Genomic DNA, 27,251 nt, shown 5'->3' on the forward strand with positions numbered 1-27,251 from the left:
TCAAAATAGCCACGGGCAGAGCAGTGGCAGTAGCAACAGGTTCGGGGAACTGATGATCAATTAGAACAGACACAGGAAAAGAAGCAAGAGGTGTTTCTTCAGAAATAAAGCTGAAATCTTCATCAAACCCACGAGAAAAGAGTTGTTCAGTAGAGCCACGGGATGCGGCAGGCATCTCATCATCAGAACTCACTAAGGTAGCACCTTCAGGTTCGTGCGTGGGAACAGAACTAGGAGGGGGGTAGTTTCATCATCTGAAATGACATGTCTCCTAGCTCGAGGCTTACGAACCAATGAACCATCATCCTGCTCCTCTTCACTCTCAGAATTGTGTGCTCTTTTAGCTTTTCTTTTTGATGAAGAACTCAAGATTATCTCTTGAGCCATTGATAGAGAGAGTCTTGAAGCAGAAATCGATGCAGCACTCACACCCCGAATGGGAAACCCTAGTAAAGAAAAGGGTTAATAAGTGCCAGTGCAAGTACAAAAGCAAGATAGAAAGTGAAAGATAAAGATACCATGAGTCTTCACTTTCCATCCAAACATGTTAGAAAGGTATTTCTAGGACATTTCTTCCATAGTAGCAACGGTTACCAATTTTTCTACCCAACCACGGAAATATGAGACTTCCTCAACAACTTCCATAGTTTCTGAAATATAAAAATAAAACAGATATAAGATTGCAGGTTCTTCACAAAAAAAAAAAAGAGAAATAAAAAGTATGAAAAGAAACTTACGTGCAAAGTTCCACTTTTATAGGAAAGGCATGTTCTCCTCTCCCACTAATCCACTTGTGGGAGCAGCAACGAATCGGACATACCAACCAAGATCCTTGTCATCTTTAGGGCTCACCAAAACCCTCTTACTTCTGGCCACAAGAGTAAACACTCCCAAACGAAATAACTTGGGAGAATAAAGATGAATTAGATGATAAAAGATGAAGGGTAAAGCAGCCAAGTTTGACAAGTATCTAAGGCATGCCACTGCCCTCCTTACAATAGGACCAATTTGTCTTAAACAAACATTGAAGAAACGACAGAACTCTATGATGACAGAGTTAATAGGTGGTCTAAAACCAAACGTAAAGGGATATGTATACACAAAAGAATAACCAGCTTTGAAGTGATTCTTTGATTTGTATTAGGGACTAAGATGGGGAAATCATATTTCCAATGACAGTCTCTTCGTACAATAGAAATCAAACCTTCAGTAATTTGGGAAGGGTAAACATCAGCACGATCATGAGATTTCATGGAAGTAACTTGATTTCTAATCGATTCTCTTTCAGTAAAGAAGGAAAGTTCAGCGGGGATAATCTCATCAACTGTGGGCTCTCGAAGAGAATCACTAGAATCTATACTTCTAGCAGAAGATCTATGAGAAGAGGAAGCCCTAGTTCTAGAAGACGAAGGAGGAGTAACATTGGGTTGAGAAGAAGAACCATGGATAGAAACGAATCCTAAAATACGTAACCCACCACCTCTCCTACTTTTGGTAGGGGTAGACGAAAGGGGAAGCTCATCTACTTTGACAACTTTACGAGGATCAGGATTTGAAGAAGATATAGTTGTATGAGAAAGTAATACGTGAACAAAGAACTCTATAGAATGTTTTTCATAAAAGCAAAGGCGAATGTGGTATTTATATGAAGAAGCAATTGTCATTTAAAAGGGGCCATGATGGAAACGTCATAATGAAACAGTCACTTCGTGACTGATGCAGTCGCAAAAAAGCCCTAGAAATCGCTGAAGAGTCGTAGACCCAGTTAAAAAGGCCATGTGGCACATGCATTAAATGGAAGTGACGTACGACGCGTTGGTTCTGGAGAAGACATAATGATACATGGGAAATGGCGGCAAAAATTCCCGCCATAAATACATACCACTTCCCAAATATTCAATTGCAGAATATTCGGGAAGTGGGGGGGACTATCTGTATTGGTAAAAATAAATATTACACGTGAATTTATATGAGTGGGTGATATGACAAGACACTGGATCATTAAGAAAGTGACAGCTGGAAAGGTGCATTAAAAGAGGCACGAGTCGCAATAGATACGAGTAAATCACCCACGAGAGGAAAGTGTACGGTCACTTAAGTTTAAATGATTACATGAAGAGACACCAGTGGGATGAATCAAGACAGTAAATAGGAAAGGTTTATGAATCATCAATTAATGAGTATGAATGATCTCAAGCATTATAGAATCTTCATAAACAATTACGATTACCAATTATAACGTCTCATTAATGTCATTAATGCTCATAATAACTCGGTCATAAAAGGGGAAAGATGTTTTACTTACAGACTCCTATATAAAGGAAAGAGATATCATTTGTAAAGACACATTCTGATTATTATTGGAATATAATTATTTTCTTTTTCTTTCTATTAAATACTTTGCTATTTCTTATTCTGATTTCCTTTCTTATCACTACGAGAATATTGAATTTCTTAATTATTAGTAGCCCGAGTACTTCTAAAAATAGGGTTTGACCGATGTCACAACCCCAAATACCCCGGTCATAATGGCGCCTATCACAGTACTAGGCAAGTCAACCCAAAATTTAACCACAATAAATTCTTTTTATAAAACCATTTTCTAAAATCGATTAAGTCTCAAATTTTCATATGAAATATACAAATCAACGGAAATATACGAAAATCAGTACAAAATATACCAACACAGCCCAACAATCCAGTGTCACTAGTCATGAGCCTCTAAGTACAATCAAGACACTGTCTGAATAATACAAAATAAGTCCGAAACAACAAAATACTAAATAGGAAGGAGGAAGGCAGGGCTGCGAATGCCGTGCAGCTACCTTGCGATCTCCAGTAAAGCTCTGAGAGTGCTGGGAGCTCTCACTCTGATGCTCCGGCACCTGGATCTACACACAAGGTGCAAGGAGTAATGTGAGTACGCCAACTCAGTAAGTAACTAAAGTAAATAAGGTCTGAGTGCAGTGACGAGCCGTTAAAAATCATATAATAAGTCTCAATAGAAATATCAAGTCAAATTCCGCAATTTAAAAGCTAGTCAATCTTGTAAAACTTCAGTTTCGATTAAAAATCCTTTGAAAACATCTATCCAAAAATTTTCAACAGAGGCTTAGTAAAAGAGAAGAGTGAAAACAACAAAAAGTCATAAACAAGCCCCTCGGGCAAGGTATCACTCATAAATATAGCCTCTCGGGCAAGCCTCTCAGTCACTCGTGACTCAGCTCTTGTCAAGCAATACTCACACTCAGCACTCAGGCTCGATAATATCTCATAATAGTAATAATCATAATAACTGCTGCGGCGTGCAGCCCAATCCATAGTTTATTGTCGACTACGCTCACTGGGGGTGTACAGGCTCTGTAGGGGCTCTTACAGCCCAAGCGCCATATCAATGCGGCGTACAGCCCGATATCATATATATCGTTGTGGCGTACAGCTCGATCGATATGTATATCGTTGTGGCGTGCAGCTCGATCCATATATATAATATCGATGTGGCCCGCAGCCTGATCCATAATAGATATATAATCCTCACCATTAGGTCCTAAACCTCTCTCAGTCATTAACCTCACGGCTACTCGGGCATATCAGTGAAAAATCAGGGAACTCAGCCTAAACAATTTGCATATATTAAGAAATAGAGTGATGAAACCTGTTTTAAACAATAAATAGGTAAAACATGACTGAGGATATGCTTTCAAATCAAAACAGAGTGAGGAAAGTAGTAAAAATACCCCTAAGGGTTTAAACAGGTCGGCACAAGGCCCCAAACACGGTGTACAGCCCAACATATAGTATCATTCTCAAAAATACGGGGTATCATAAGATTTCAAATCAAATACGCGGCTGAATAGTCGCTACGGGACGGACCAAGTCACAATCCCTACCGGTGCACGCCCACACGCTCGTCACGATACATCACCTCATTTGTCAAAACAATACGAAATACCAGGGTTTCATACCCATAGGTCCAGATTTACAATGGTTACTTACCTCAAACCGGGTGAAATACTACTTTGCGACGCCCTTTCCTCTTGACTCGGCATCAACTCGCGTCGAATCTATCCAAAATCAGAATCATTACATCAAAATATGCTAAGGGGACGAAGCCCATGCGAAAATAATCAAATTACAACACAAATTCAAAATTGGTCCAACCCGACCCTCGGGCTCACGTCTCGGAATCCAATAAAAATCACGTCAATAGAACCCTTATGCTCCCACGAGTCCATACATATCAAGAATACCAAAATTCGACCACAAATGACCCCTCAAATCCCTAAATTTAGGTCTCCAATTTCCAAGCCTTAAACCCCCAATTTTGTTACTAATTTCCATAGATTTCAAGTTTAAATAGTTAAAAACCATCATAGAAACAAGTTAGGGTCCAAATATCTTACCTCCACGAAACCCTCTTGAATTCCCTCTTCAATTTGCTCCCCCAAGCTCAAACCCGTATATAAAAATGGTTGAATAACCCAAAAATTCGCGAAGGGCTTAATTTATATATTCTGACCCAGCTAAACCGCTTTTGCGGTCAAAAATATCGCGCCTGCAGATCCGCACCTGCGGTCCTAGGTGCGCATCTGCGGAATCCCGCACCTGCGTTGTCGCAGGTGCGCTCGAACCAACGCATCTGCGTTTCCGCAGGTGCGCTCGAACCAACGCATCTGTGGCTCCAATCTTCTTCAACCTTGGTCGCATCTGTGACCCTCCTTGCGCTTCCGCGGGCGCGCACCTGCAGTCCCCAAGCCGCATGTGCGGTTATGACAGGAACTTCAACAGCTTCAACTGCAAATTTCCAACTCCAAACTTCCCGTCAACCACCCAAAGTCATCCCGAGGCCCCCGGGACCTCAACCAAAAGTATGGACAAGTCATATACCACTATCCAAACTTATACCAATCTTCGAAGCACCTAAAACAACGTCAAATCAACAAGATAACATCAGATTCAAGCCTAAGTTTTCCAAAAACTTCTGAATTCCGCTTTTGATCAAAAAGTCTATCTAACCCCGTCCGAATGACCTGAAATTTTGCACACATGTCACAAATGACACAACGGACCTACTGCAACTTCCGGAATTCCATTCCAACCCCTATATCAAAATCTCCCATATCAACCGGAAAATGCTAAAATTCCAATTTTGTCAATTCACGCCTAAATCTACTCCGGACCTCTAAAACACATTTCAATCACTCTCCTAAGTCCCAAATCACCTCACGAAGCTATCCGAGCCATCGAAATTCACATCCGAGCCCTTTTTCACATAAGTCAATATCCGATTGACTTTTCCAACCTAAGCTTACTCAAAAGAGACTAATTGTCTCATTCCTTTCCACAACCTCTCCGAACCCAAAACAACCAACCAGGTATCACATAATACAGCTAAACAAGACAATAAGAAGCAGAAATGGGGGAAACAGAATGGTAACTCATGAAACGACCAGCAGGGTCGTTACATCCTCCCCCTTTTAAACAAACGTTCATCCTTGAACGAGTCAAGAAACATACCTGAAGCCTCAAATAGGTAAGGATATCTGCTCTGCATCTTCCGCTCGGTCTCCTAGGTAGCCTCCTCCATGGGTCGACCACTCCACTACACTTTCACTGAAGCTATATCCTTTGATTTCAACTTTCGAACCTGACGCTCCAAAATAGCCATTGGCTCCACATAATAAATCAAATCATCATCTAACTAAACCGTGCTGAAATCTAACACATGACACGGATCGCAGGAGCATAGAAACATGAAATACCGGATGCACACTCGATAAGCTGGGTGGCAAAGCAAGCTCATAAGCCACCTCCCCAATCCTCCGAAGCACCTCAAAAGGCCCAATGAACCGATTATTCAATTTACCCTTCTTCCCAAACCTCATAGCACACTTAATGGGTGAAACCTTCAACAGAACCTTCTCCCCAACCATGTAGGACACACCACGAACCTTCCTGTCAGCATAACTCTTTTGTCTCGACTGCGTTGTACGAAGCAACTTTTGAATCACCTTCACTTTGTCTAAAGCATCCTGCACCAAGTCTGTACCCAAAAGTCTAGCCTTGCCAGGCTTAAACCAACCAACTGGAGATCTAAACTGCCTCCCGTACAAAGCCTCATATGGAGCCATCTGTATACTCGACTGATAACTGTTATTATAAGCAAACTCTGCGAGCGGTAGAAACTGATCCCATGACCCTCCAAAATCAATGACACAAGTGCGCAACATGTCCTCCAATATCTGACTAGTGCGCTCGGACTGCCCATCTGTCTAAGGGTGAAAAGCTGTGCTCAACTCAACCTGAGTACCCAACTCTCCCTACATAGCTCTCCAAATCTACGAAGTAAACTGAGTACCTCTATCTGAAATGATGGAAACCAGGACACCATGCAAATGAACAATCTCTCGGATATAGATCTCAGCCAACCGCTTTGAAGAATAGGTAGCATACACAGGAATGAAGTGTGCGAACTTGGTCAGCTGATCCACGATCACCCAAATAGTATCGAACTTCTTCAAAGTCTGTGGGAGCCTAACTAAGAAGTCCATGGTGATCCGCTCCCACTTCCAATCTGGAATATCCATCCATTAAAGCAAGCTACCCGGTCTCTGATGCTCATATTTCACCTGCTGACAATTGAGACACCAAGCTACATATCCCATAATGTCCTTCTTCATTCTCCTCCACCAATAATGATGTCTCAGATCCTGAAACATCTTCGTGATGCCCGGATGAATGGAATACCGCTAGAATCAGCTCCCGAAGCCCATCCACATTGGGTAGACATATCCGGCCATACATCCTCAACACCCCATCACCACCAATAGTCATATATCTAGTATCGTCTGTTGAACTCTATCCTTAAGGACAAGCTAACGAGGATCATCATACTGGCGCTCTCTAATGCGATCAAATAAGGAAGATCGAGAAACCATACAAGCCAATACCCGACTGGGCTCCGAAATATCCAATCTCACGAACCGATTGACCAAGTCCTGAACATCAACTGCAAGAGGTCTCTCCCCAACAGGAATAAATACAAGACTTCCCATACTTACCGCCTTCCTACTCAAGGCATCGGCCACTACATTGGTCTTCCCCATATGGTACAAAATAGTGATATCATAGTCCTTTAGCAGCTCCAACTATCTTTATTGCCTCAAATTGAGATCCTTCTGCTTGAACAAGTGCTGGAGACTATGATGATTAGTAAACACCTCACAAGGCACACCATACAAATAATGTCTCCAAATCTTCAACGCGTGAACAATGACAACCAACTCTAGATAATGAATGGGGTAGTTCTTCTCATGGGGATTCAACTGACGAAAAACATAAGCAATAGCTCTACCCTCCTACATCAATACACACCCAATGCCCACTCTCGAAGCATCACAATACACTATATATGAACCTGAAGCTGATGGCAAAACTAACACTGGAGTTGTGGTCAAGGCAGTCTTGAGCTTCTGAAAGCTCGCCTCACACTCATCCGATCACCTGAATGGAGCATCCTTTGAGTCAATTTGGTCAAGGGTGATGCTATAGATGAAAATCCCTGAACGAATCGATGATAATAACCTGCCAAACCAAGAAAGCTGCGAATATCTGTTGCTGAGAATGGTCTGAGCCAACTCTGAACCACATCTATCTTCTTTGGATCAACCTGAATACCCTCACTGGACACCACGTTCCCCAAGAAAGCCACTAAACTGAGCCAAAACTCACACTTGGAGAACTTTGTATAAAGTTTCTCCTCCCTCAATCTATGCAACACAACTCTCAAATGCTCTGCGTGCTCCTCCTAACTATGCGAGTACAGCAGAATATCATCAATGAAAACTATGACAAACGAGTAGAGATAAGGCCGGAACACGTTGTTCATCAAATGCATGAATGCTGCTGGGACATTGGTCAGCCCAAAAGACATCACAAGGAACTTATAATGACCATAACGGGTCCTGAACGCTATCTTAAGAATATCTGAGTCCCTGATCTTCAACTGGTGATACCCAGAACGGAGATCAATCTTGGAGAACACTCTCGCTCCCTGAAGCTGGTCAAATAAATCATTAATGCGAGGCAAAGGATAATTGTTCTTAATTATAACCTTGTTCAACTGCCTGTAATCAATGCACATCCTCATCGTGTCATCCTTTTTCCTCACAAACAGAACAGGCGCACCCCACGGTGAAACACTAGGCCGAATGAACCCCTTATCAAGGAGTTCCTGAAGCTGCTCCTTCAACTCCGCCAGTGCCATACGATATGGTGGAATGAAAATTGGCTGAGTGCCTGGCACCAAATCAATATCCCTGTCCGGTGGCATGCCCGGTAGGTCTGCAGGAAAAACATAGGGAAAATCCCTCACAACAGGAACAGAATCAATATTGGGAGTCTTTGCACTACATCCCTCACAAATGAAAAGTATGACAAACAACCCTTCCTAACCATCCGCTAGACCTTCAGAAATGAAATCACCCTACTAGGAAATAAATCAGTCGAACCTCGCCACTCATTCCGTGGCATACTAGGCATAACCAACGTCACTGTCTTAGTCTGATAGTCCAATTTAGCACAATATGGAGATAACCAATCCATGCCTAATATCATATCAAAGTCCACCATACAAAGCAACAATAGATCCATTCGGGTCTCTAGACCCCTAATAGTCACCACACACGACCGGTATACACGGTCTACAACTATAGTATCGCCTACCAGAGTAGATACACGAACAGATGAAACAAGAGACTCACGGGGCATATCCAAATAACGAGCAAAGTATGATGGCACATAAGAATAAGTGGAACCGGGATCGAATAATACAGAGGCATCTTTGTGGCAGACTAAGACAATACCTGTAACCATAACATCTGGTCTGGCTGGGAGTGCATAGAAACGGGCCTGACCGCCACCTGATCGACCTCTTCCTCTAGGGTGACCTCTAGCTGACTGACCCCCACCCCTAGCTTCCTGAGCGGGTGGTGAAGTAACTGGAGTTGAAGTCGAGGGTTGACCCCTCTACTGAGACGAACCCTCAAGAAGACAAGGACATTGCCTCCTCATATGTCCAAACTCTACACACTCGTAACTACTCCCTGGTGCGGGAAACGGGGACTGAAGTGAGCCCCCAGCAACGAATAACCAGTAGAAGGACCTGGCATGGAAGAACCCTAAACTGATGGAGCACGGGACGAACTCTGGGCTAGTAGGGCACTGAGTGATGAATGGCCCTGATGTGATCTATGAGAACCATGGCCCAATGATGCCCCACAATGAATTGGGCAAGTTGACCGTGCATGTCTGAATGGATGGCCTCAGTCGTGCTGAAACTGACCTCTCAAAGGGGCACCACCGAAACTACTAGATCCTCGAGGCCTCTTGGCCTCCCTCTCATCTCTCTCCTGGCCACGAACTAACTCAATCTCGCGATCAATGTCAACAACCTCCTCAAAAGTAGCACCTGACACCCTCTCTCTGGTCATGAGAATCCGAAGCTGATATATGAGGCCATCAACGAACCTCCGAATCCTCTCTCTATCTGTAGGAACCAACCAAACAGCATGACGAGCTAACTTCGAGAACCTCATCTCATACTGCGTCACAGTCATATCTCCCTAATGCAACTACTCGAACTACATGCACAGCTCCTCTCTGCGAGACTGTGGCACATACTTTTCCAAAAAAGAGAATGAAGAACTGCTACCAGGTAAGGGGCGCTGCATCAACATGCCTATGCCTCTCATAAGCTTCCTACCAAGTAAAGACAGCCCCAAAAAACTAAAAGGTAGTAAATGCTACACCGTTGGTCTCCAGAATACCCGACGTACGAAGAATCCTCTAACACTTATCCAAGACACCCTGGGCATCATCGTCCTTTGTACCACTGAAAGTCAGAGGCTGAAGTCTACCAAACCTCTCCAATCGACGCTGCTCGTCATTAGGCATAACTTGTACCACAAAATCCTGGGCTGGTGCAACCGGCTGGACTGGAGGTGCCCCCGGTGTTTAAAGTCCCTGCACAACCTACTCAGGTGTGCGAGCAACGGGAGTTTGAGTACCTCTCTCGGCCTGAAAAGTGGCTGCGGCCGTAGTAACTGAGACCGCCTGAGCTAGACCAGTGCACACTGATAGAATCTGAACTAGGGCCTCCTAAAGGCTTGGAATCACAATGGGCACAGCCGGTGCCTGAGCTGGTGCTGCGGGGGCATCCACAACTGGGACCTGATCCTGAACTGGGGCGGTTGGTGGATCTGCAAGTGCTGCCCTAGCTGCTGTGTGGGCTATACCCATAATCCTACCACAACCTCGGCCTCTAGTGGCCCAACTGGTGGTACTGGTGGTCGTCCGTCCTGACCGGTAGCACGTGTCCTCACCATCTATGAGAGAATAGAATAACATAAGTTTAGTACTAGGATCAACAGATCGCACGACAGGAATTTCAAGAATATGAAGTTTTTCCTAAAGGTTCTGCAACCTCCCGATGATAAATACAGATGCCTCCGTACCGATCCGTGAGACTCTACTAAACCGGCTCATGACCCGTAAGACCTATGTAACCTAGGCTCTGATACCAACCTGTCACGACCCCAAATACCCCGGTTGTGATAGCGCCTATCATAGTACTAGGCAAGCCAACCCAACATTTAACCACAGTAAATTCTTTTTATAAAACCATTTTCTAAAATCGATTAAGTCTCAAATTTTCATATGAAATATATAAATCAACGGAAATATACAAAAATCAGTACAAAATATACCAACACAGCCCAACAATCCAGTGTCACTAGTCATGAGACTCTAAGTACAATCAAGACACTGTATGAATAATACAAAATAAGTCCAAAATACTAAATAGGAAGGAGGAAGGCAGGGCTGAGAATGTCGTGCAGCTACCTTGCGATCTTCGGTAAAGCTCTGAGAGTGCTGGGAGCTCTCACTCTGATGCTCCAGCACCTGGATCTGCACACAAGGTGCAGGGAGTAATGTGAGTACGCCAACTCAGTAAGTAACTAAAGCAAATAAGGTCCGAGTGCAGTGACGAGCAGTTAAAAATCATATAATAAGTCTCAACAGAAATATCAAGTCAAATTCCGCAATTTAAAAGCTAGTCATTCTCGTAAAACTTCAATTTCGATTAAAAATCCTTTGAAAACATCTATCCAAAATTTTTAAACAGAGGCTCAGTATAAGAGAAGAGTGAAAACAACAAAAAGTCATAAACAAGCCCCTCGGGCAAGGTATCACTCATAAATATAGCCTCTCGGGCAAGCCTCTCAATCACTCGTGATCATCTCTCGTCAAGCAATACTCACACTCAGCACTCCGGCTCGATAATATCTCATAATAGTAATAATCATAATAACCGCTGCGGCGTGCAGCCCGATCCATAGTTTATAGTTGACTACGATCACTTGGGGCGTACAGACTCCTGAGGGGCTTCTACAGCCCAAGCGTCATATCATTGCGGCGCGCAGCCCGATCCAATATATATATCATTGCGGTATACATCCCAATCCATATGTATATCGCTGCGGTGTGCAACCCGATCCATATATATAATATTGCTGCGGCGCACAGCCATATCCATAATAGATATATAATCCTCACTATTAGGTCTTAAACCTCTCTTAGTCATTAAACTCATGGCCGCTCGGGCATATCAGTGAAAAATCAGGGAACTCAGCCCAAACAGTTTTCATATATTAAGAAATAGAGTGATGAAACCGGTTTTGAACAATACCAGGTAAAACATGACTGAGGATATGCTTTCAAATCAAACAGAGTGAGAAAAGTAGTAAAAATACCCCTAAGGGTCTAAACAGGTCGGCACAAGGCCCCAAACACGGCGTACAACCCAACATATAGTATTAATTCTCAAAAATACAGGGTATCATAAGATTTCAAATCAAATACGCGGCTGAATAGTCGCTACGGGATGGACCAAGTCACAATCCCTACCGGTGCACGCCCACACGCTCGTCACCTAGCATGTATGTCACCTCATTTGTCAAAACAATACGAAATACCGGGGTTTCATACGCTCAGGTCCAGATTTACAATGGTTACTTACCTCAAACCGGATGAAATACTACTCTGCGACGCCCTTGCCTCTTGACTTAGCCTCAACTCGCGTCGAATCTATCCAAAATCAGAATTATGACGTCAAAATATGCTAAAGGACGAAGCCCAAACGAAAATAATCAAATTACAACACAAATTCAAAATTGGTCCAACCCAACCCCCGGGCTCACGTCTCGGAATCCAATAAAAATCACGTCAATAGAACCCTTATGCTCCCACGAGTCCATACATATCAAGAATACCAAAATTCGACCACAAATGACCCCTCAAATCCCTAAATTTAGGTCTCCAATTTCCAAGCCTTAAACCCCCAATTTTGTTACTAATTTCCATAGATTTCAAGTTTAAATAGTTAAAAACCATCATAGAAACAAGTTAGGGTCCAAATATCTTACCTCCACGAAACCCTCTTGAATTCCCTCTTCAATTTGCTCCCCCAAGCTCAAACCCGTATATAAAAATGGTTGAATAACCCAAAAATTCGCGAAGGGCTTAATTTATATATTCTGACCCAGCTAAACCGCTTTTGCGGTCAAAAATATCGCGCCTGCAGATCCGCACCTGCGGTCCTAGGTGCGCATCTGCGGAATCCCGCACCTGCGTTGTCGCAGGTGCGCTCGAACCAACGCATCTGCGTTTCCAATATTCTTCAACCTTGGCCGCATCTGCGACCCCCTTTGCGCTTCTGCGGGCCTGCACCTGTGGTCCCCAAGCCGCAGGTGTGGTTATGACAGGAACTTCAGCAGTTTTAGCTGCAAATTTCCAACTCCAAACTTCCCGTCAACCACCCGAAGTCATCCCGAGGCCCCCGGGACCTCAATCAAAAGTATGGACAAGTCATGTACCACTATACAAACTTATACCAATCTTCGAAGCTCCCAAAACAACGTCAAATCAACAAGATAACATCGGATTCAAGCCTAAGGTTTCCAAAAAACTTTTGTACTCCACTTTTGATCAAAAAGTCTATCTAACCCTGTCCGAATGACCTGAAATTTTGTACACACGTCACAAATGACAAAACTGACCTACTGCAACTTCCGGAATTCCATTCCGGTCCCCTATATCAAAATCTCCCCTATCAACCGAAAAAATGCGAAAATTCCAATTTCGCCAATTCACGCCTGAATCTACTCCGGACCTCCAAAACACATTCCGATCACGATCCTAAGTCCCAAATCACCTCACAAAGCTATCCGAACCATCAAAATTCACATCCGTGCCCTTTTTCACATAAGTCAGTATCCGATTGACTTTTTCAACCTAAGCTTACTCAAAAGAGACTAGGTGTCTCATTCCTTTCCAAAACCTCTCCGAACCCGAACTAACCAACCCGATATCTCATAATACAACTGAACAGGACTATAAGAAGAATAAATAGTGAAAACAGAGCGGTAAATCATGAAAAGACCGACCAGGTCGTTACAACCGAAATACCCATTTTTTGGTTAAACAATTGTATGTTTGGATGGGATCCTGAGGGCCTTGGGTGAGTTTCAGATGATTAACGGATCAATTTTTGGACTTAAAGCACTGCAGAAGGTGTAAGGCTTCGGGTGTAATCGCATCTGTGGTGGGCTAGGCCGTAGATGCGGAGCCGCAATTGCGGCTATGGAGTTGCAGAAACGAAATAGGAAAGCCCAAAGGAAGTTCGTAGATACAGGCCATTTGATAGCAGATGCGTGTTTGGGCTAGGTCTGTTGAAGGTCGCATGTGCGAAGATGGAACACATTTGCGAGCCCGCGGATACGGATAAGGACCGCAGAAGAGAAAGAGGGCAAGCAAAGCGAGGGACCGCAGGTGCGTGATGGTAGGCTAGAAACCCGTATTTTAGTCATACTTTGCATTCTAATCACTGCATTTCACTTATGGTTGAACTTAAATAATGGTGACTTGTACTTATTACGTATTTTATGCCTTGCAGGAATGATTCTGAGCTATTAAGATAATTTGGAGCTAATTTGAACAAGTTGGAGCTTTGAAGCCTGAGTAAAAGCCCAAAAAATTAAGCCGCGAGGCTAGTGCAAAATTCCTGTAGAGTATAAAAATTAACTCTTTGAACTTCTCCACAAGCACACCGCGTGGGACGGTGCACCATGCGTCACACATGTGCAAATTTTACAAAGTATTTCTCCACTTCGGCTTGGAAAGGATAGTTTTGTCCGGGCCCTTTCCTACATAGTATAAATACATCAAAAATATAACTTTTAGAGCACTTTTGACCGGGAAGCTTTGGGAGAGTATTGGAGGCTACAAGACACACGATTTCATCATCTTTTCATCAATTCAATAGGGGAGTTTGGATTGGAAAGCTAGATTGATGTTTTCTCATTCTTTAATTATATTTGTGATGACTTCCTCCATAATTATGGAGTAGTTTACCTTAGGGTTTGACATGATTTGGTGACTTGGTTGTTGTTTATGGATTTGACTACTATTTAAGTGCTTGAATTACTGGAGGAGCTTTAATAGAGTTGTGATTTTGTCCTGTATAGTGTTTAATTGACACAGGAACATCTTATTGAATATCATTGCAGCGTATGCATTAGTTTATTTTGGTAATTCTTTGAAGTAATCAGAGAGCATTTTGAGTTACTGCTTAAATTAAGATTGAGAAATATTTGCGAAAAGTTTCTCTTAGATCAGTCCTACCAATAGATTCTTGCAAGTTTCACTGCACCTCACATTCATTTATTTGAAAATTTTAGATTTAATCGAGAGAGGAGTCTGAATCAGAAGTATAAGCTAATCACCTATTGAATTCGTGAGAATCGATAGAACCTCAAGAGTGAAATATAACAATATCATATTCAGAATAACAATCTTGCACCTATCATGTCAAACCCTTATTTCTCACATTTATAAGAAACTAACTCTGCTAATCTCTAGTTCTTTGCGGTCAATTATCAATTGCTTTACTTTAGTATTTAATCGTAAATCGTACTCATTCCAAATCAAGTTTTGATCATGCTGAATCGTAGTTAAACCAAAAATTAGTAGAGCATTATTTAAATCCAATCTATGTGGAGACGATAATTTAACTATACTATCTTTAACTAGCGAGCAATAATTTTGTATTGTATTTTGCGCTCTTCAGTGCTGAAAAGGTTCTGCAGTAGTGGATGCGCCGAAGCGGGGATCTGACCGCAGAAGCGGTAGGTCGAAATTTTAATTGGCTTCGCAGAAGCGTGGATTTTACCGCAAAAGTGGTATCACAAATGCAATTTGGGGTCCGCAGATGCGGAAATGCTGGACAGGTTAATAAAGTCTTATATCTTTTTCGAATTTGAAGTGGTTATTATTATTTAGGTATCATATTGATTTTTATGATTAATTACTAAATTGAGTTAACCTTGAAAGTATACATGAACGAAAAATTATTGTCAGACGACTAAAAAATAACTATCATGTGTTACTAAGTAAATTCTCCCATAAGAATATTTTAATAGATATATTTGTCAATTTTTTAAATTTTTAATAAACACATTTTATTTTTCAAATTTAATAGAGTAAGATTGAAATAATATTTAACTAACAAAAAAACCGACTAAATCGAACCAAATCAAACTGTTGGTATGATTTTGATAAAAATCGAACTAACCCGGTCCGTGTACAACCCTAATTCGTACTTTTGATTTTCATTTCCTTCTTTTCCCTAATTACCTATTAAGATTTAAGAGGTATCTCATTTAGAACTTTGAACCAGTTAGCTGCTCGTCAAAGCAAAGAAAGAGCAGAATTTTCGATCAAAGTTTTGCATGTATTGCTTTTGTGACAGCTTGACATAAGGGTCCAATGACTCTCTTTTTTTTCAATCGAAAGAAATATATGTACTTAAAATCATAATCAAATTTAAGGAATCAAACTAATAATACTTCAAGACAAAATATCAAGAGAAAAACTTTCATCCCCTTTATAAAGTGAATTTGAGTTCATGTATCGAGTCTTTGATTAATTTCATGCATGTAATTAGTTATAATTCCAAAAGTAAAACCTCAAAATATCCTTATTGCGAACGAACGATGCAAATAGTTTTACACCTCCAAATTCATTGACAAATTCGAGATTCAGAGTTAACGAATAGATGAATGTAATTTATAATATAGACATTTTTAAATTTAATTACATATGTATAATTAATTCATGTCAAAAATTGTGGGTTTATTTGAACTCATTCTAGATCTCTGCCTTTGCTTGCAATGGATATTGTCCTTTTTTGTTATACATGGATTGATTAACGATGGTACTGACTAGTGAAAACCGATGTTGAGATTTTGGTAATGATATAGAAATGAATGATGTTAATTAAAAATAATTACCGTTGGATGTGCGAACAAAGTCTCGTATTTGTAGCTGAAAAGATTGGGAACCTATATATAATGTGTAAGAATATCTTAATGGCGTGAGGCTTTTTGGGAAAAATCGTACGGGTTTGGCCCAAAACGTACAATATCACAACATGTTAAGGTAAAAATTGCACAGGGCGCCCTATTTGGTCGCCCCCATTTAACCTATACCCATTTTTTTAAAAGTTTTAACTTGTACCCATTTTTTAAACAATTTCAGCCCCTTTTCTCCTCCTCCTTCGTTTTCTTCTTCTTCTTTCTTCTTCTGTTGTTGGTGCTGCTATGAAACTTCAATTAATGGGATGATTGCCGTAAATATGTTTATCAAATTATTTAAAAATAAATTATAAATAATTACGTAAGTTAGTAGACAATAATTTGTGAATATTTCCACGTACGTAAGTTAGTAGACAATGATAATTTTGTTCTTTTCACGTTCATTGTTTCCAAAATTTATGATTTAGATATTGTTGGTAATCTAATTATTTATCTAGTATGTTATAAAGCTTTTTCAAAAACTTCAGCTTATATAGCACTGAAGTTTTTATAAATGAACTAAATAACTTCAGCATCTTCTGCTGATGCTGAAGTTTTTGAAAAAAGCTTTATGACAAAACTAATGAATCCAGGACAAAAAAACTTCAGCTTTTAGTGCTGAAGTTTTTACAAATGAACTAAATAACTTCAGCATCTTCTACTTAAGTTTTTGAAAAAGCTTATCCAGGACAAAAAAAAACTTCAGCTTATTTAGTGCTAAAGTTTTTATAAATGAACTAAATTATTTCAGCATCTTCTGCTGAAGTTTTTGGAAAAGCTTAATGACAAAACTAATGAATCTAGGACAAAAAAACTTCAGCTTATTTAGTGCAATTACAAACAAAAACTTCAGCAAATAGAGAACAAAACTTCAGCTACTATGTTTAAGTTCAGCAATTACAAACAAAAATTTCAGCACACTTGCTACTTCAGGCCCGTCTACTAGAATGCTGAAGTTTTGTGTGATTGTCTTTGCTACTTCAGCCCTGTATGCTGAAATTATGCGAAAAAGTGGGTACGCTTGTAATTTTTTTCTTCAAAGCGGACACAAGTTAAAACGTAACACAAAAAGCGAGTATAGATGCAAATGCCCCCATGTTAAGAGTATCTTTGGGTTGGTTGAGCCCAACAACTGGTATCAAAACCCAGGTTCAACAGGACGAGTATAGTGATGGCTAGTTGCGGGTTTCGGTTGCCATAAATACTATAACAATGTGGGTGGCACACAGTCATTCTCAAAAATTGACACATTGACCCGTGGAGTTATCGGGTGTGCAAACAAAGTCCCACATTGGTAGTTGAAAAGACTAGGAGCCTACATATAAGGTATAGAGTTCTTTTAATGGTGGAAAAAACCATGCGAGCTTGGCCCAAAACGGACAATATCACACCATGTTAAAAGTATCTTTGGTTGGTTGAGTCCAACGGTTACAATATACACTCGATTATGGATCCTCTTTTGTAAAAATAGCACGGGCTAGCCAGTTTTCGGACTGGTCATTCAAAAATAGCCAGCATTTACAAAGTCATTGAAAAATAGTCGTTATTTTGCTGCAACACGGAAAGTTCCAGCATAATATACTGGAGATCGGTGCACATGTGTATGAACTTTCAGCATATTATGTTGGAACTCTAACACGCGAAAAGTTACAGTATATTATACTGGAGTTCCAGTTGACGAGTCGCTTGTTTTGTCCAATATATTCTTTTCCAGGTCAAAACGACACGTCTTCAGAATAATCGTGCATACTCCATCCATTCATGTCATACAGTATAACGTCAAAATAAGATAAGTAAAAATATTCTATATGTACAGCTGCAGACAATAAATTTTGCCAATTTTTTTATGAACTGTTCGATAAATGAAGCTGATTCTCAACAACTTTAAGAAAACAATAATGGGAATTATGAGTCAATTTCTTTGTTAAAAATGCATGGTTACTTATTTCTACTATAGTATTAATATTATGTGGAAGGGAGGAAATGGTATATATGGGAATTAAAGATATATATATAAAGTAAAATGAAGACATAATAGAGACAATGAGACTACGAGAAGATGTTTTCTTTTTATTCTTGGTAGGGAGAAAAATAACTTTTTTCCTATCTCAATAAAAGAACAAAAGAAAAAAGAGAAAGAAACACTGGCCTAGAATAACGATTGACTATATGAGAATGAAAAATTCCCATTCAAATTTGCAGTATAAAACACGTTGCGGCTTCGGTGTTTGCTTAAACGTCAACCTTTTAATCAAGTGGAGTTGATTTTGTTAAAAATAGCACGATATAGCCAGTTTTCGGACTGGTCATTCAAAAATAGCGAGCGTTTATCAAGTCAATGAAAAATAGCCACTATTTTACTGCAATAGAGACCGGTCCAGCATAATATACTGGAGTTCGGTACACCTGTGTATGAACTCCAGCATATTATGCTGGACCGGTATACTTTGCTAGCTTCAGTATAATATACTGGAGACTGGAGCACCGGTGCTCCAAACTCCAGTATACTATGCTAGACCGGTATACTTTGCTAGCTCCAGTATAATATACTGGAGACTGGAGCATCGGTGCTCCAAACTCCAGTATATTATGCTGGACCGGTATACTTGCTGGAACTCCAGTATATTATGCTGGAGTTCTAGTGTACTTATACTGGAACTCCATCATATTATGTTGGTGTTCCAGCATACTTATCCTGGAACTCCAGTATAATATGCTGGAGTTCAAGTATATTTATGCTGGAACTCCAGTATAATATACTGGCGTATTTTCCGGGTTTTGAACAGTATTTTCGCTCAAATTTATCTTTACATGAAAAATAGCTAAAATTTCGATTATTTTTAAAATTGAGCTATTTTTGAACGGCCAATTATAAATCTGGCTATTTTTGAATTTCAGCCCATTTAATGAGTCCAGCAGCTGCCTTGAGCATATCCTATATGTTGCTCTAGTCCAGCAAACTGTTCTTGTTTTTAATGATTTAAGTTATATATATATTGTAATGCTGCTTTTCACTATCAATAATTTTAACTTTGAAATAATAGATTGGTTATCACTTAACAATTTACCTGATTACAGATTAATGCTTATTAAAGAAATTTGTCTATATTTACTTTGTAGTTGACCTGATCTTTAGTAATTTAGGATTCGGGTACAAACCTATACGTTGTTGATGAATTAACCTAAATAGCTGCACATTTACCCATTTTAACTAAAGGGACATTCCTATGTCATATAGGAAACTATATTACCCTCAATGTTTAAGGTTTGATATAATTATATTTAGTATACCTAATTACCAATTTTATACCATAATGTGTTTTAACGGTACATTAATTGTACCGTATATCCCTCCTAAATTAATGGTACTGTATATTCCTCCAAATCCCCACCCCTCCACGTTTCTCTTTCCCAAACCTACACCCTCACCCACGTATCACCCCACACCCACATTTCAAACCCATTATTTCCTCTGCTAAAACCAGAGAAACATATGTAACCCCCACCATTAACGTCCAATTTCAAGTTTTTTCTTCTGCAACCAGTCAAAATTAAAGTCAAATCTTCAAAGTTCATACACACATTTACCTTCAGCTTTAAATTTTCTCAATGAAGAAAAACAAACCTTCAAAGCACAGCCCTAAAAAAGCTAGAGAAGCTGATATATCTTCTTTCGATTTAGGTGTATTATCACCACATTCACCCAAAAAGCAAGAAAAATCTACACATGCATTTGAAGATATGAAGCATAGTCTTTCTCAGCGTCAAACCAGGGCTGAAGCTAGAACTAAACAAAAACATGAATTCGATGCTGGAGAATCTTCGAGGCCAATCAAATAAGCGGAAAGGAAACGAAAAGAGATAGTGTTCGATGAAGATTTTATAGAAGATGTGTCTATCAGTAAACCTGGAAAGAAAGCGAAGGTGGCTCCCAGTTCAAAAACTCCCAAAAAAAAGAAAAATTCAAAAAAAAAACCTTAGTGTTAAATCTCCTAAAAATATTCGAAAACAGTCATTGGTGAAGGTAAGAATTTAGTAATTTCTTCACTAGTTATTTCGTTTGTTTTAGTTGTTAAAAATCTACATAATCTGTGTTGTTTCTGCTTTGTAGATTTTTTGTAGTAATTTTGTATATAAATTGTAAATGTATCTATGTTTTTTAAGCACTGAATTAATGTGAGATTATTTGTCTTCATTTTGAAGATTAATTGTAGCTTTGTTGATCTGTTTAAAATTGTTGACATTTTGTATATTTTTGAAGTTATTTTGTAGATAGATTGCAAATGTTTCTATGTTTTTAAGCACTGTATTAATGTGAGATTATATTTATTGATTGTGCAAAATGGACATTTTTTTTTTCATCTCATAATGTTGATTATAGGGTACTTAGATTCCAGACATTATGTGACCCTAGCATTCCTAGCCAAATTAAAGAGCTTTTGTCTCCAAATGGTTTGAAGCTATTCAAGAAGACATGCTTTGGTTATTTACTGTCATTTCCCAATTTACGCATGCAAAATCAAGCTATTCATCTTCTTATGAAGTATGAATTAAATTCATCTGATGCTTCCTATTTTTCAGCTGAGTTAAAAGGTGAGAGGTTAAATTTTGGATTGAGAGAGTTTGCATTAATAACTGGTCTTAGATGTCATACCGAGGTTACAGACTTTGGTTACACTCTGAATTATGTCAGTAAGATAATGAGTAGTTACTTTCCAAAAAAGGTAAAAGTGAAGAAGACATACCTAAAACAGATTGTAACCAACAAAAGTTGGGTAAATGATGAAGATGCAGTAAAGTTATGTATTCTATATCTTATAGAATTCTTCATTTGTCCTTCAGAGAGAGACCATATTGGGTTGGTAGATCATTTTAGGTTTTATTTGGTGGAATCCGGTCAGTACGAGATATTTCCATAGGGTATTCAGTCTTACAGACAGTTGATTGAATCAGTTAGGTACAGGCTAAATCCTTTCGTTCATTCTTATCTCATTCGAGGATTCCCACTAGCCATGCAAGTATGGTTGTATGAGTGTTGCTCCTCCGTCAACACTGATATAGCTACAAGGATTTCTAATTCAATCTCTCGCATACTTAACTGGTCAGCTAGTGAGGGTCAAATTTGGTTAGCTACAATTGAAGACAGAATGATCAAGCCTGTATGGATGAAGGTAAATGGTTTTTATTTATGATTATACAATTTACCTACAAAATATGTACAATTTGTATACATATTTTGTCTTAATCAAGCTAATTTATTTTTTTCTTCATTCAGTTCACCAACATAAATGAATCACATGAAGAGCTTTCAGTGATGTCTTTGTCTGATAAAGTTGAGTACATAATTGAAGAGGTTGAACATGTTTCTGAGGATCCCAAAGTTGATGCTCCTCCAATGGAACCCAAAGAATCAATTGGAAAAGAGGACAAGGAGTCTATTCTTTGTAAAATAAGAAAGTTAAAAAGTGGTCTTGAGAAGGTAACATGTATTCCTAAACAGCATTGTGATGTATACATAATAGTGCATCTGTTCTTTAATGTATGTTAAGACATATTCTGAAGTTAACTATGTATTTTTTTTATTATGTAGGTCGATGAAAAGCTTGAAGATTTTAGGAAAGATGTCTTTGAAGAACTAGGTAGCCTTCTAGTGTTAATAAATGAGTCAGTCAAGACTGTTTTGCAGGTGATAAACAATCGAAATGATCAAGTTGATACAAAAGTAACATTTCAATTTTATTCAAATTAACAAAACTATTTATGTCACCTATAAAATATATGTCCTAACTAATATAAAACTTTCAGTTTGCTGGGAGTTCAACCAAAAATACTGACCAACCAAAAGACAATAACAATCAGCAATTTATGTTCAATAGTGGAGAACCAGTGCATGCCAGCACCAATAAAACAGGTATCTACAAAATAAATCTACTTTATCTACAGAATATATACAAAATATCTACAAGTTATCTATAACATAACTATAATTTGTCTACATTATATATACAAAATATATATAGATAAATACAGCATATTTGGCACAGCTCTACAAATTTATGTAGATCTTATAACTCACCTACATATCTTCTTAAACTGTCAAGCCACTACTATCTAGTATGATTTAACATTTTTAATGAAAAAACAGAACATGTTGAAGGTGCACTTGGTGAAGAAAATCATCCAGCACATGTTGATTTATATACACATTTTGAAGGGGCAGTTGATGAAGAGAATTCAGGTATGAAATTGTATTCAGATATATTTTCTTTATGTTTCAATATTTTTACCATTCTATTAAGCTAGATATACATGTTGTTACAGAGAGGAAAGATATGCATGCACAATCTCCAATTCACAGAGTGACAGTAGCAGCTCAAACAGAACAGCAGAATCAGGAAGATGACAATATAGGTGAAGAGGCAAACTATGTGAATGTAGGTGATTCAAAAGACTCCGGAAGTGAGAAGAAGGAGGTTACACTTGATGATTTTGAGCTGACTGATAACTTCTCCCAGTTGGTTAAGTTCGGCGAGCCTATACAAGATGAAACAACACCCATGCATCAAGGTAGAACAAGGCAGCCGGGAAAGTATGCCCGATCACCATTTCTCCCTTTATACAGTTTTGGTGGCAGCACCTCGGTTGGACCTCAAATTTTTCACCTCAAGCACCCATTTACTAGTGTTATTGGTCAAAATGTAGATCCTGAGTTGTTGGATCAATTCCACAAGTGGTTATACCACGGTACCGACACAGGTTAGTTTATATAGGAGGAAGGTCTATATTCTATAAAGGACAACCAAATTAAGCCATGGTTAGATCTTGGAGTGGAAAAGGTTGACAAGAAGGAGTGGTTCTTTTCCATGGCACACCCAGGACAAGTCCTCAATGACTCGGTAAGATTCAATGTATTTGATTTATAGATATTTTGTAGATAATTTGTATTCTGATTGTAGATGTTTTGTATTCTGATTGTAGATGAATTGTAGTTATTTTATAGTTTTGTGTAGAATATTTGAAGATAACTTGTAGTATAAATACAATCTGTTTTTGTTGCAGCACATTAATGTTATAATGTATTACTTGAGGAAAAGAGGCAAGTATGGCCCCCACAACAAGACCAGGTTTACTACAACATATTGTGTGTTCAAGACTATGATTGATCAAATTTATGAAAAGTTCCAAAATTCTCCTCAAAAAAAGAAGTTTTCTGTTGTCAAACCCCAAGACGTTGTAGCAGAATATATATTAGGGTATAGACTACTCGCAAATGTTGCATGGAATGAAGTTGGTTACGTCATCATGCCCGTCAACATTGTAGAAAAATTCCACTGGGTGTTGGTTGTTTTTGACATTGCAGAAAGTCAACTTTATGCGTATGATTCCATGGTCTCTTCACGCAATCACCCAATTGTTGAATCTTGTGTCGACAAGTTTTCTATTACTATCCCTTTGTATTTGTCATGCACCGATTTTTATGGGAAGCGTAAAGACATCAACTTCAAGAATACAAAGGCATACATTGAGAAAGTTGTTACCGACCCTCTTAACATTCAGTGGATCGTCGAAGAGATACCACAACAAAAAGAAGGATCACTGTAACAAAAATCTTCTTTCTTTCTATAAATTTAACCCTTTTTTCTAATGGTTTGGTAAATTTTAACATTTTTTATCTTTGCAGTGATTGTGGTGTATTTGTTGTTGTCTTTGCAGAGTATGTTAGTCTTGGAGAGTTATCAATTCCGGCAGAAGACGTTTCTGATATTGATCAACACCATAGATGCTATGGAGCGCTACTTTGGGACTATACTAGAAAGAAGTAGGAGCATGGGGCAATTAGTGAAAGTGGGGTGACAGGTGAATTGACAAGGAGAAAAGGTGCACCAGCTTTGAATGAGAAAACACGAGTTCAGAGGAAGAAGAAGTAGTTGTAATGTTTTGTATTGAACATGTAGTACAATTGTTTAGTTGATGCTAGTTTAGAAGAAAGATGGTAGACAAATTTTTGAACAATATTATTGTGTTTTAATTGTAGCAGACTTGCGTTACAATTATAGTAGTCTTTGTTTTTTTTTTCTTATCCAGTATAATAGTTCAAATAGAAACATTCTGTTGGTTTTATATTCACTTTTTGAATCTTTACAGTACTTGATCTTCATTATTTTAGCATATAAATCCTTTCCAGCTGAATTTTTATACAGTTATTATGTCAACGCAAAAATATGTAGTTGTTTTGTTGTTTTTTTGTAGATAAAGTGTAAGAATCAGTAACTAAATATTTTGTTGCTTTTACATTCAATTTGTTGAATGTAAAAAGTACCCGATCTACATTATTTTTAGCATATAACTTCTTTCTAGCTATTATAGTTTTTTTTGCAGTTGACTTTGTAGATAATTTTAGAAAATATTTAACAATGTGTTTTGTTGCTTTTATATTCATTTGTTGAATGTAAATAGTACTTGATCTACAATATTTTAGTATATAACTTTTTTCCTACTGATTTATAATGTAGTTACTCTGTCAATTCCAGTTAATGTAATTTTTTTGTAGTTGTATTGTAGATAGATTGCAAAAACACATTAACGACAATGTAAAGGATGCTAGAGATAGTAAAAAAGTAGTAGTTATATATATAGAAACTATTCATAAACAAATCACTCTATGAAAGTATTATCTCAATACAGAAAAATTCTAACTAACTACATTATGATCTTAAAAAACCTCAACAATTACACATTAAAATCTGTTATCCTAAACTCACCAAAAAAAAATTATGAAATATTCTGTTAACTACATAAAATTTATTTCTTTTTGGGTGTATTCTTGCACGATCTTTTGTTATGCCCTTCTCCTCCGCAGTTGCCACATGAAACCTTGTACTTCTTTGAATTTATTTCATCATATGTTTTGTATCTTTCTTTTTGAGGTTTTCCTGGATGCCTTTTCCCTCCTGTAGGTGGATTTACTACTTCTTCAGATATATGTTGTGGCATATTCCATTTGCTTTCATCAGGCAGGGAATTTACTGGTATTTCATAAGTACGCAAGAGGTTCTATCTTGTGTAATAAGGAGAAAAATATTGTTCAAAAGACTCATCCATGTGTCTTAAAGCAGCCAAAGCATGTGGACAGGGAAGTTCATCAAGCTGGAATTGCCCACAAGTACATCTCTTGTTTTCAAGATAAACAATATAGCGCCTCACACCATCTAGTACTATATGGATGTAGTCTATTGAATCCCTCACCTACGATTACTTTACAAACAAAAAAAACAATTCATATACGGTTAAACTCGAAATATCTACAAATTATCTACATTTTCCTGTATAAATTAATTTGATGCAATAAATGATCAGATCTTACTCTAAGCTTGTGCGACAATGTTCTGTTGTCATCCAACTCTTTATTGAATTTGAACCTAAGGTATGTGAATGTACCCTTTGCTTTCAATAACTTTTCCTTCATCCAACGTTCAAGAAGGGTCCTCATATACTCTAATAGTTCTACTATCGGCAGCTCTCTTGCATATTTTGTTAAACATTCAACGACTCTACAATATTTGATGTCGTAGTCCAAGTTATGTTCACCGCAACATGTACTCGAGACCATCTATAATAGCCAAATATCGTATAAGTATGCTTTAATACGGGGGTCAATCTCTTCAATCTTTGACATCCTTTCATTAAATTCATCAAGCGTGTATGACCGTGCCTGGCAAAGTACAATTCACTTAACTTTAGATGTCCCTCTTGAACTTTTCCCATATATTTGTCCAAATATGCCACATGCAAGAATAATGTGGCATGCAAGGATAAACAATAGATGTTGCCTTCAAGATACTCTCATTCCGATCCGAAACAACACACATATTTGGTCTTTCACCATATGCATGTTTGAATTGCTCAAAAAACCACTTCCATGATACGTCATTTTCTGAATCAACAACAACATATACCAATGGTAATATGGTACCTACATTATGTGGCAAAAAGCAATTACTTGGCTGCAGGAAAAATGCAGAAGAAGACATATGCATACAAACTACAACTCTTCTACAATATATCTACAATAAATATATAAGTACTACAAAAAATATACAAGCTACAATATTTCTACAATAAAACTTCAATACCTAATGCATCCATTGTACTAGCTGTTAGCATTATTCCCATGTATGCTGACTTTAAGAAGGTCCCATCAACTACTACAACTGGCCTACAATATTCCCTACCACTGATTGATGTACAAATCATAACAAATACATACAAGAAGCAGTCATCGTTCGTCTTCTTCAATTTAACTACAGACCCCGGATAAGTCTTCTCCAGAATATACAAATAACTAGGCAATTTACTGTAGGAGTCAGCAGGAGGACCTCTCAAAAACTGTAAAGCCTTTTCTTTTGCTCTCCAAGCTTGCATGTAGGTTAGATTCATGTCGTGCTCAAAAAACATGTCAAATTGTATGTCTTTTGGTGTGTAAATTGTCTTAGAATCAGAATATTTGGAATAACCATGCTACCAACTACCATGGCAGTAGGTTTGCGTTGTATAAATGTATTGTCCATTAAAGAGCATGTGTCTTGGTTGTCGAAATTTCTGACTTTGAACATTGCAGAATCATTTATGCTAGTTGCCTTGAAGTGCCATGTACAGTTTTCACCAACACATATCACCCAGTAGCTACAAAATAAATACTATTTAAACATTGTTTTAAAATGTAGATTTAAAAAGAAAAAAGACTATTTTAGCTTAAACGGTCACATTATACAATCTATA

The 27,251-nt window shown here is 38.5% G+C and overlaps 2 protein-coding genes across 2 annotated transcripts; one reads left to right on the top strand and one right to left on the bottom strand.

Annotated features, from left to right (window-relative positions):
• Positions 1–20,983: 20,983 nt before the first annotated feature.
• On the top strand, positions 20,984–24,295 carry LOC142179295 (uncharacterized). Its single transcript, XM_075248997.1, has 10 exons — positions 20,984–21,330; positions 21,436–21,643; positions 21,748–21,951; positions 22,063–22,158; positions 22,278–22,383; positions 22,618–22,710; positions 22,794–23,228; positions 23,292–23,368; positions 23,532–24,070; positions 24,154–24,295. The coding sequence occupies exons 1-10, from the start codon at positions 20,984–20,986 to the stop codon at positions 24,293–24,295; spliced, it is 2,247 nt and encodes a 748-aa protein (XP_075105098.1).
• A 1,914-nt stretch (positions 24,296–26,209) lies between these two features.
• On the bottom strand, positions 26,210–26,894 carry LOC142179305 (uncharacterized). Its single transcript, XM_075249000.1, has 2 exons — positions 26,606–26,894; positions 26,210–26,445 (listed from the first exon to the last, which is right to left on the bottom strand). Exons 1-2 carry the CDS (start codon positions 26,892–26,894, stop codon positions 26,210–26,212), a joined length of 525 nt encoding a protein of 174 aa, XP_075105101.1.
• Between the last annotated feature and the right edge of the window lie 357 nt (positions 26,895–27,251).

The sequence above is a fragment of the Nicotiana tabacum genome, chromosome 3 (genome assembly GCF_000715075.1).
Source record: "Nicotiana tabacum cultivar K326 chromosome 3, ASM71507v2, whole genome shotgun sequence".
NCBI lineage: Eukaryota > Viridiplantae > Streptophyta > Magnoliopsida > Solanales > Solanaceae > Nicotiana > Nicotiana tabacum.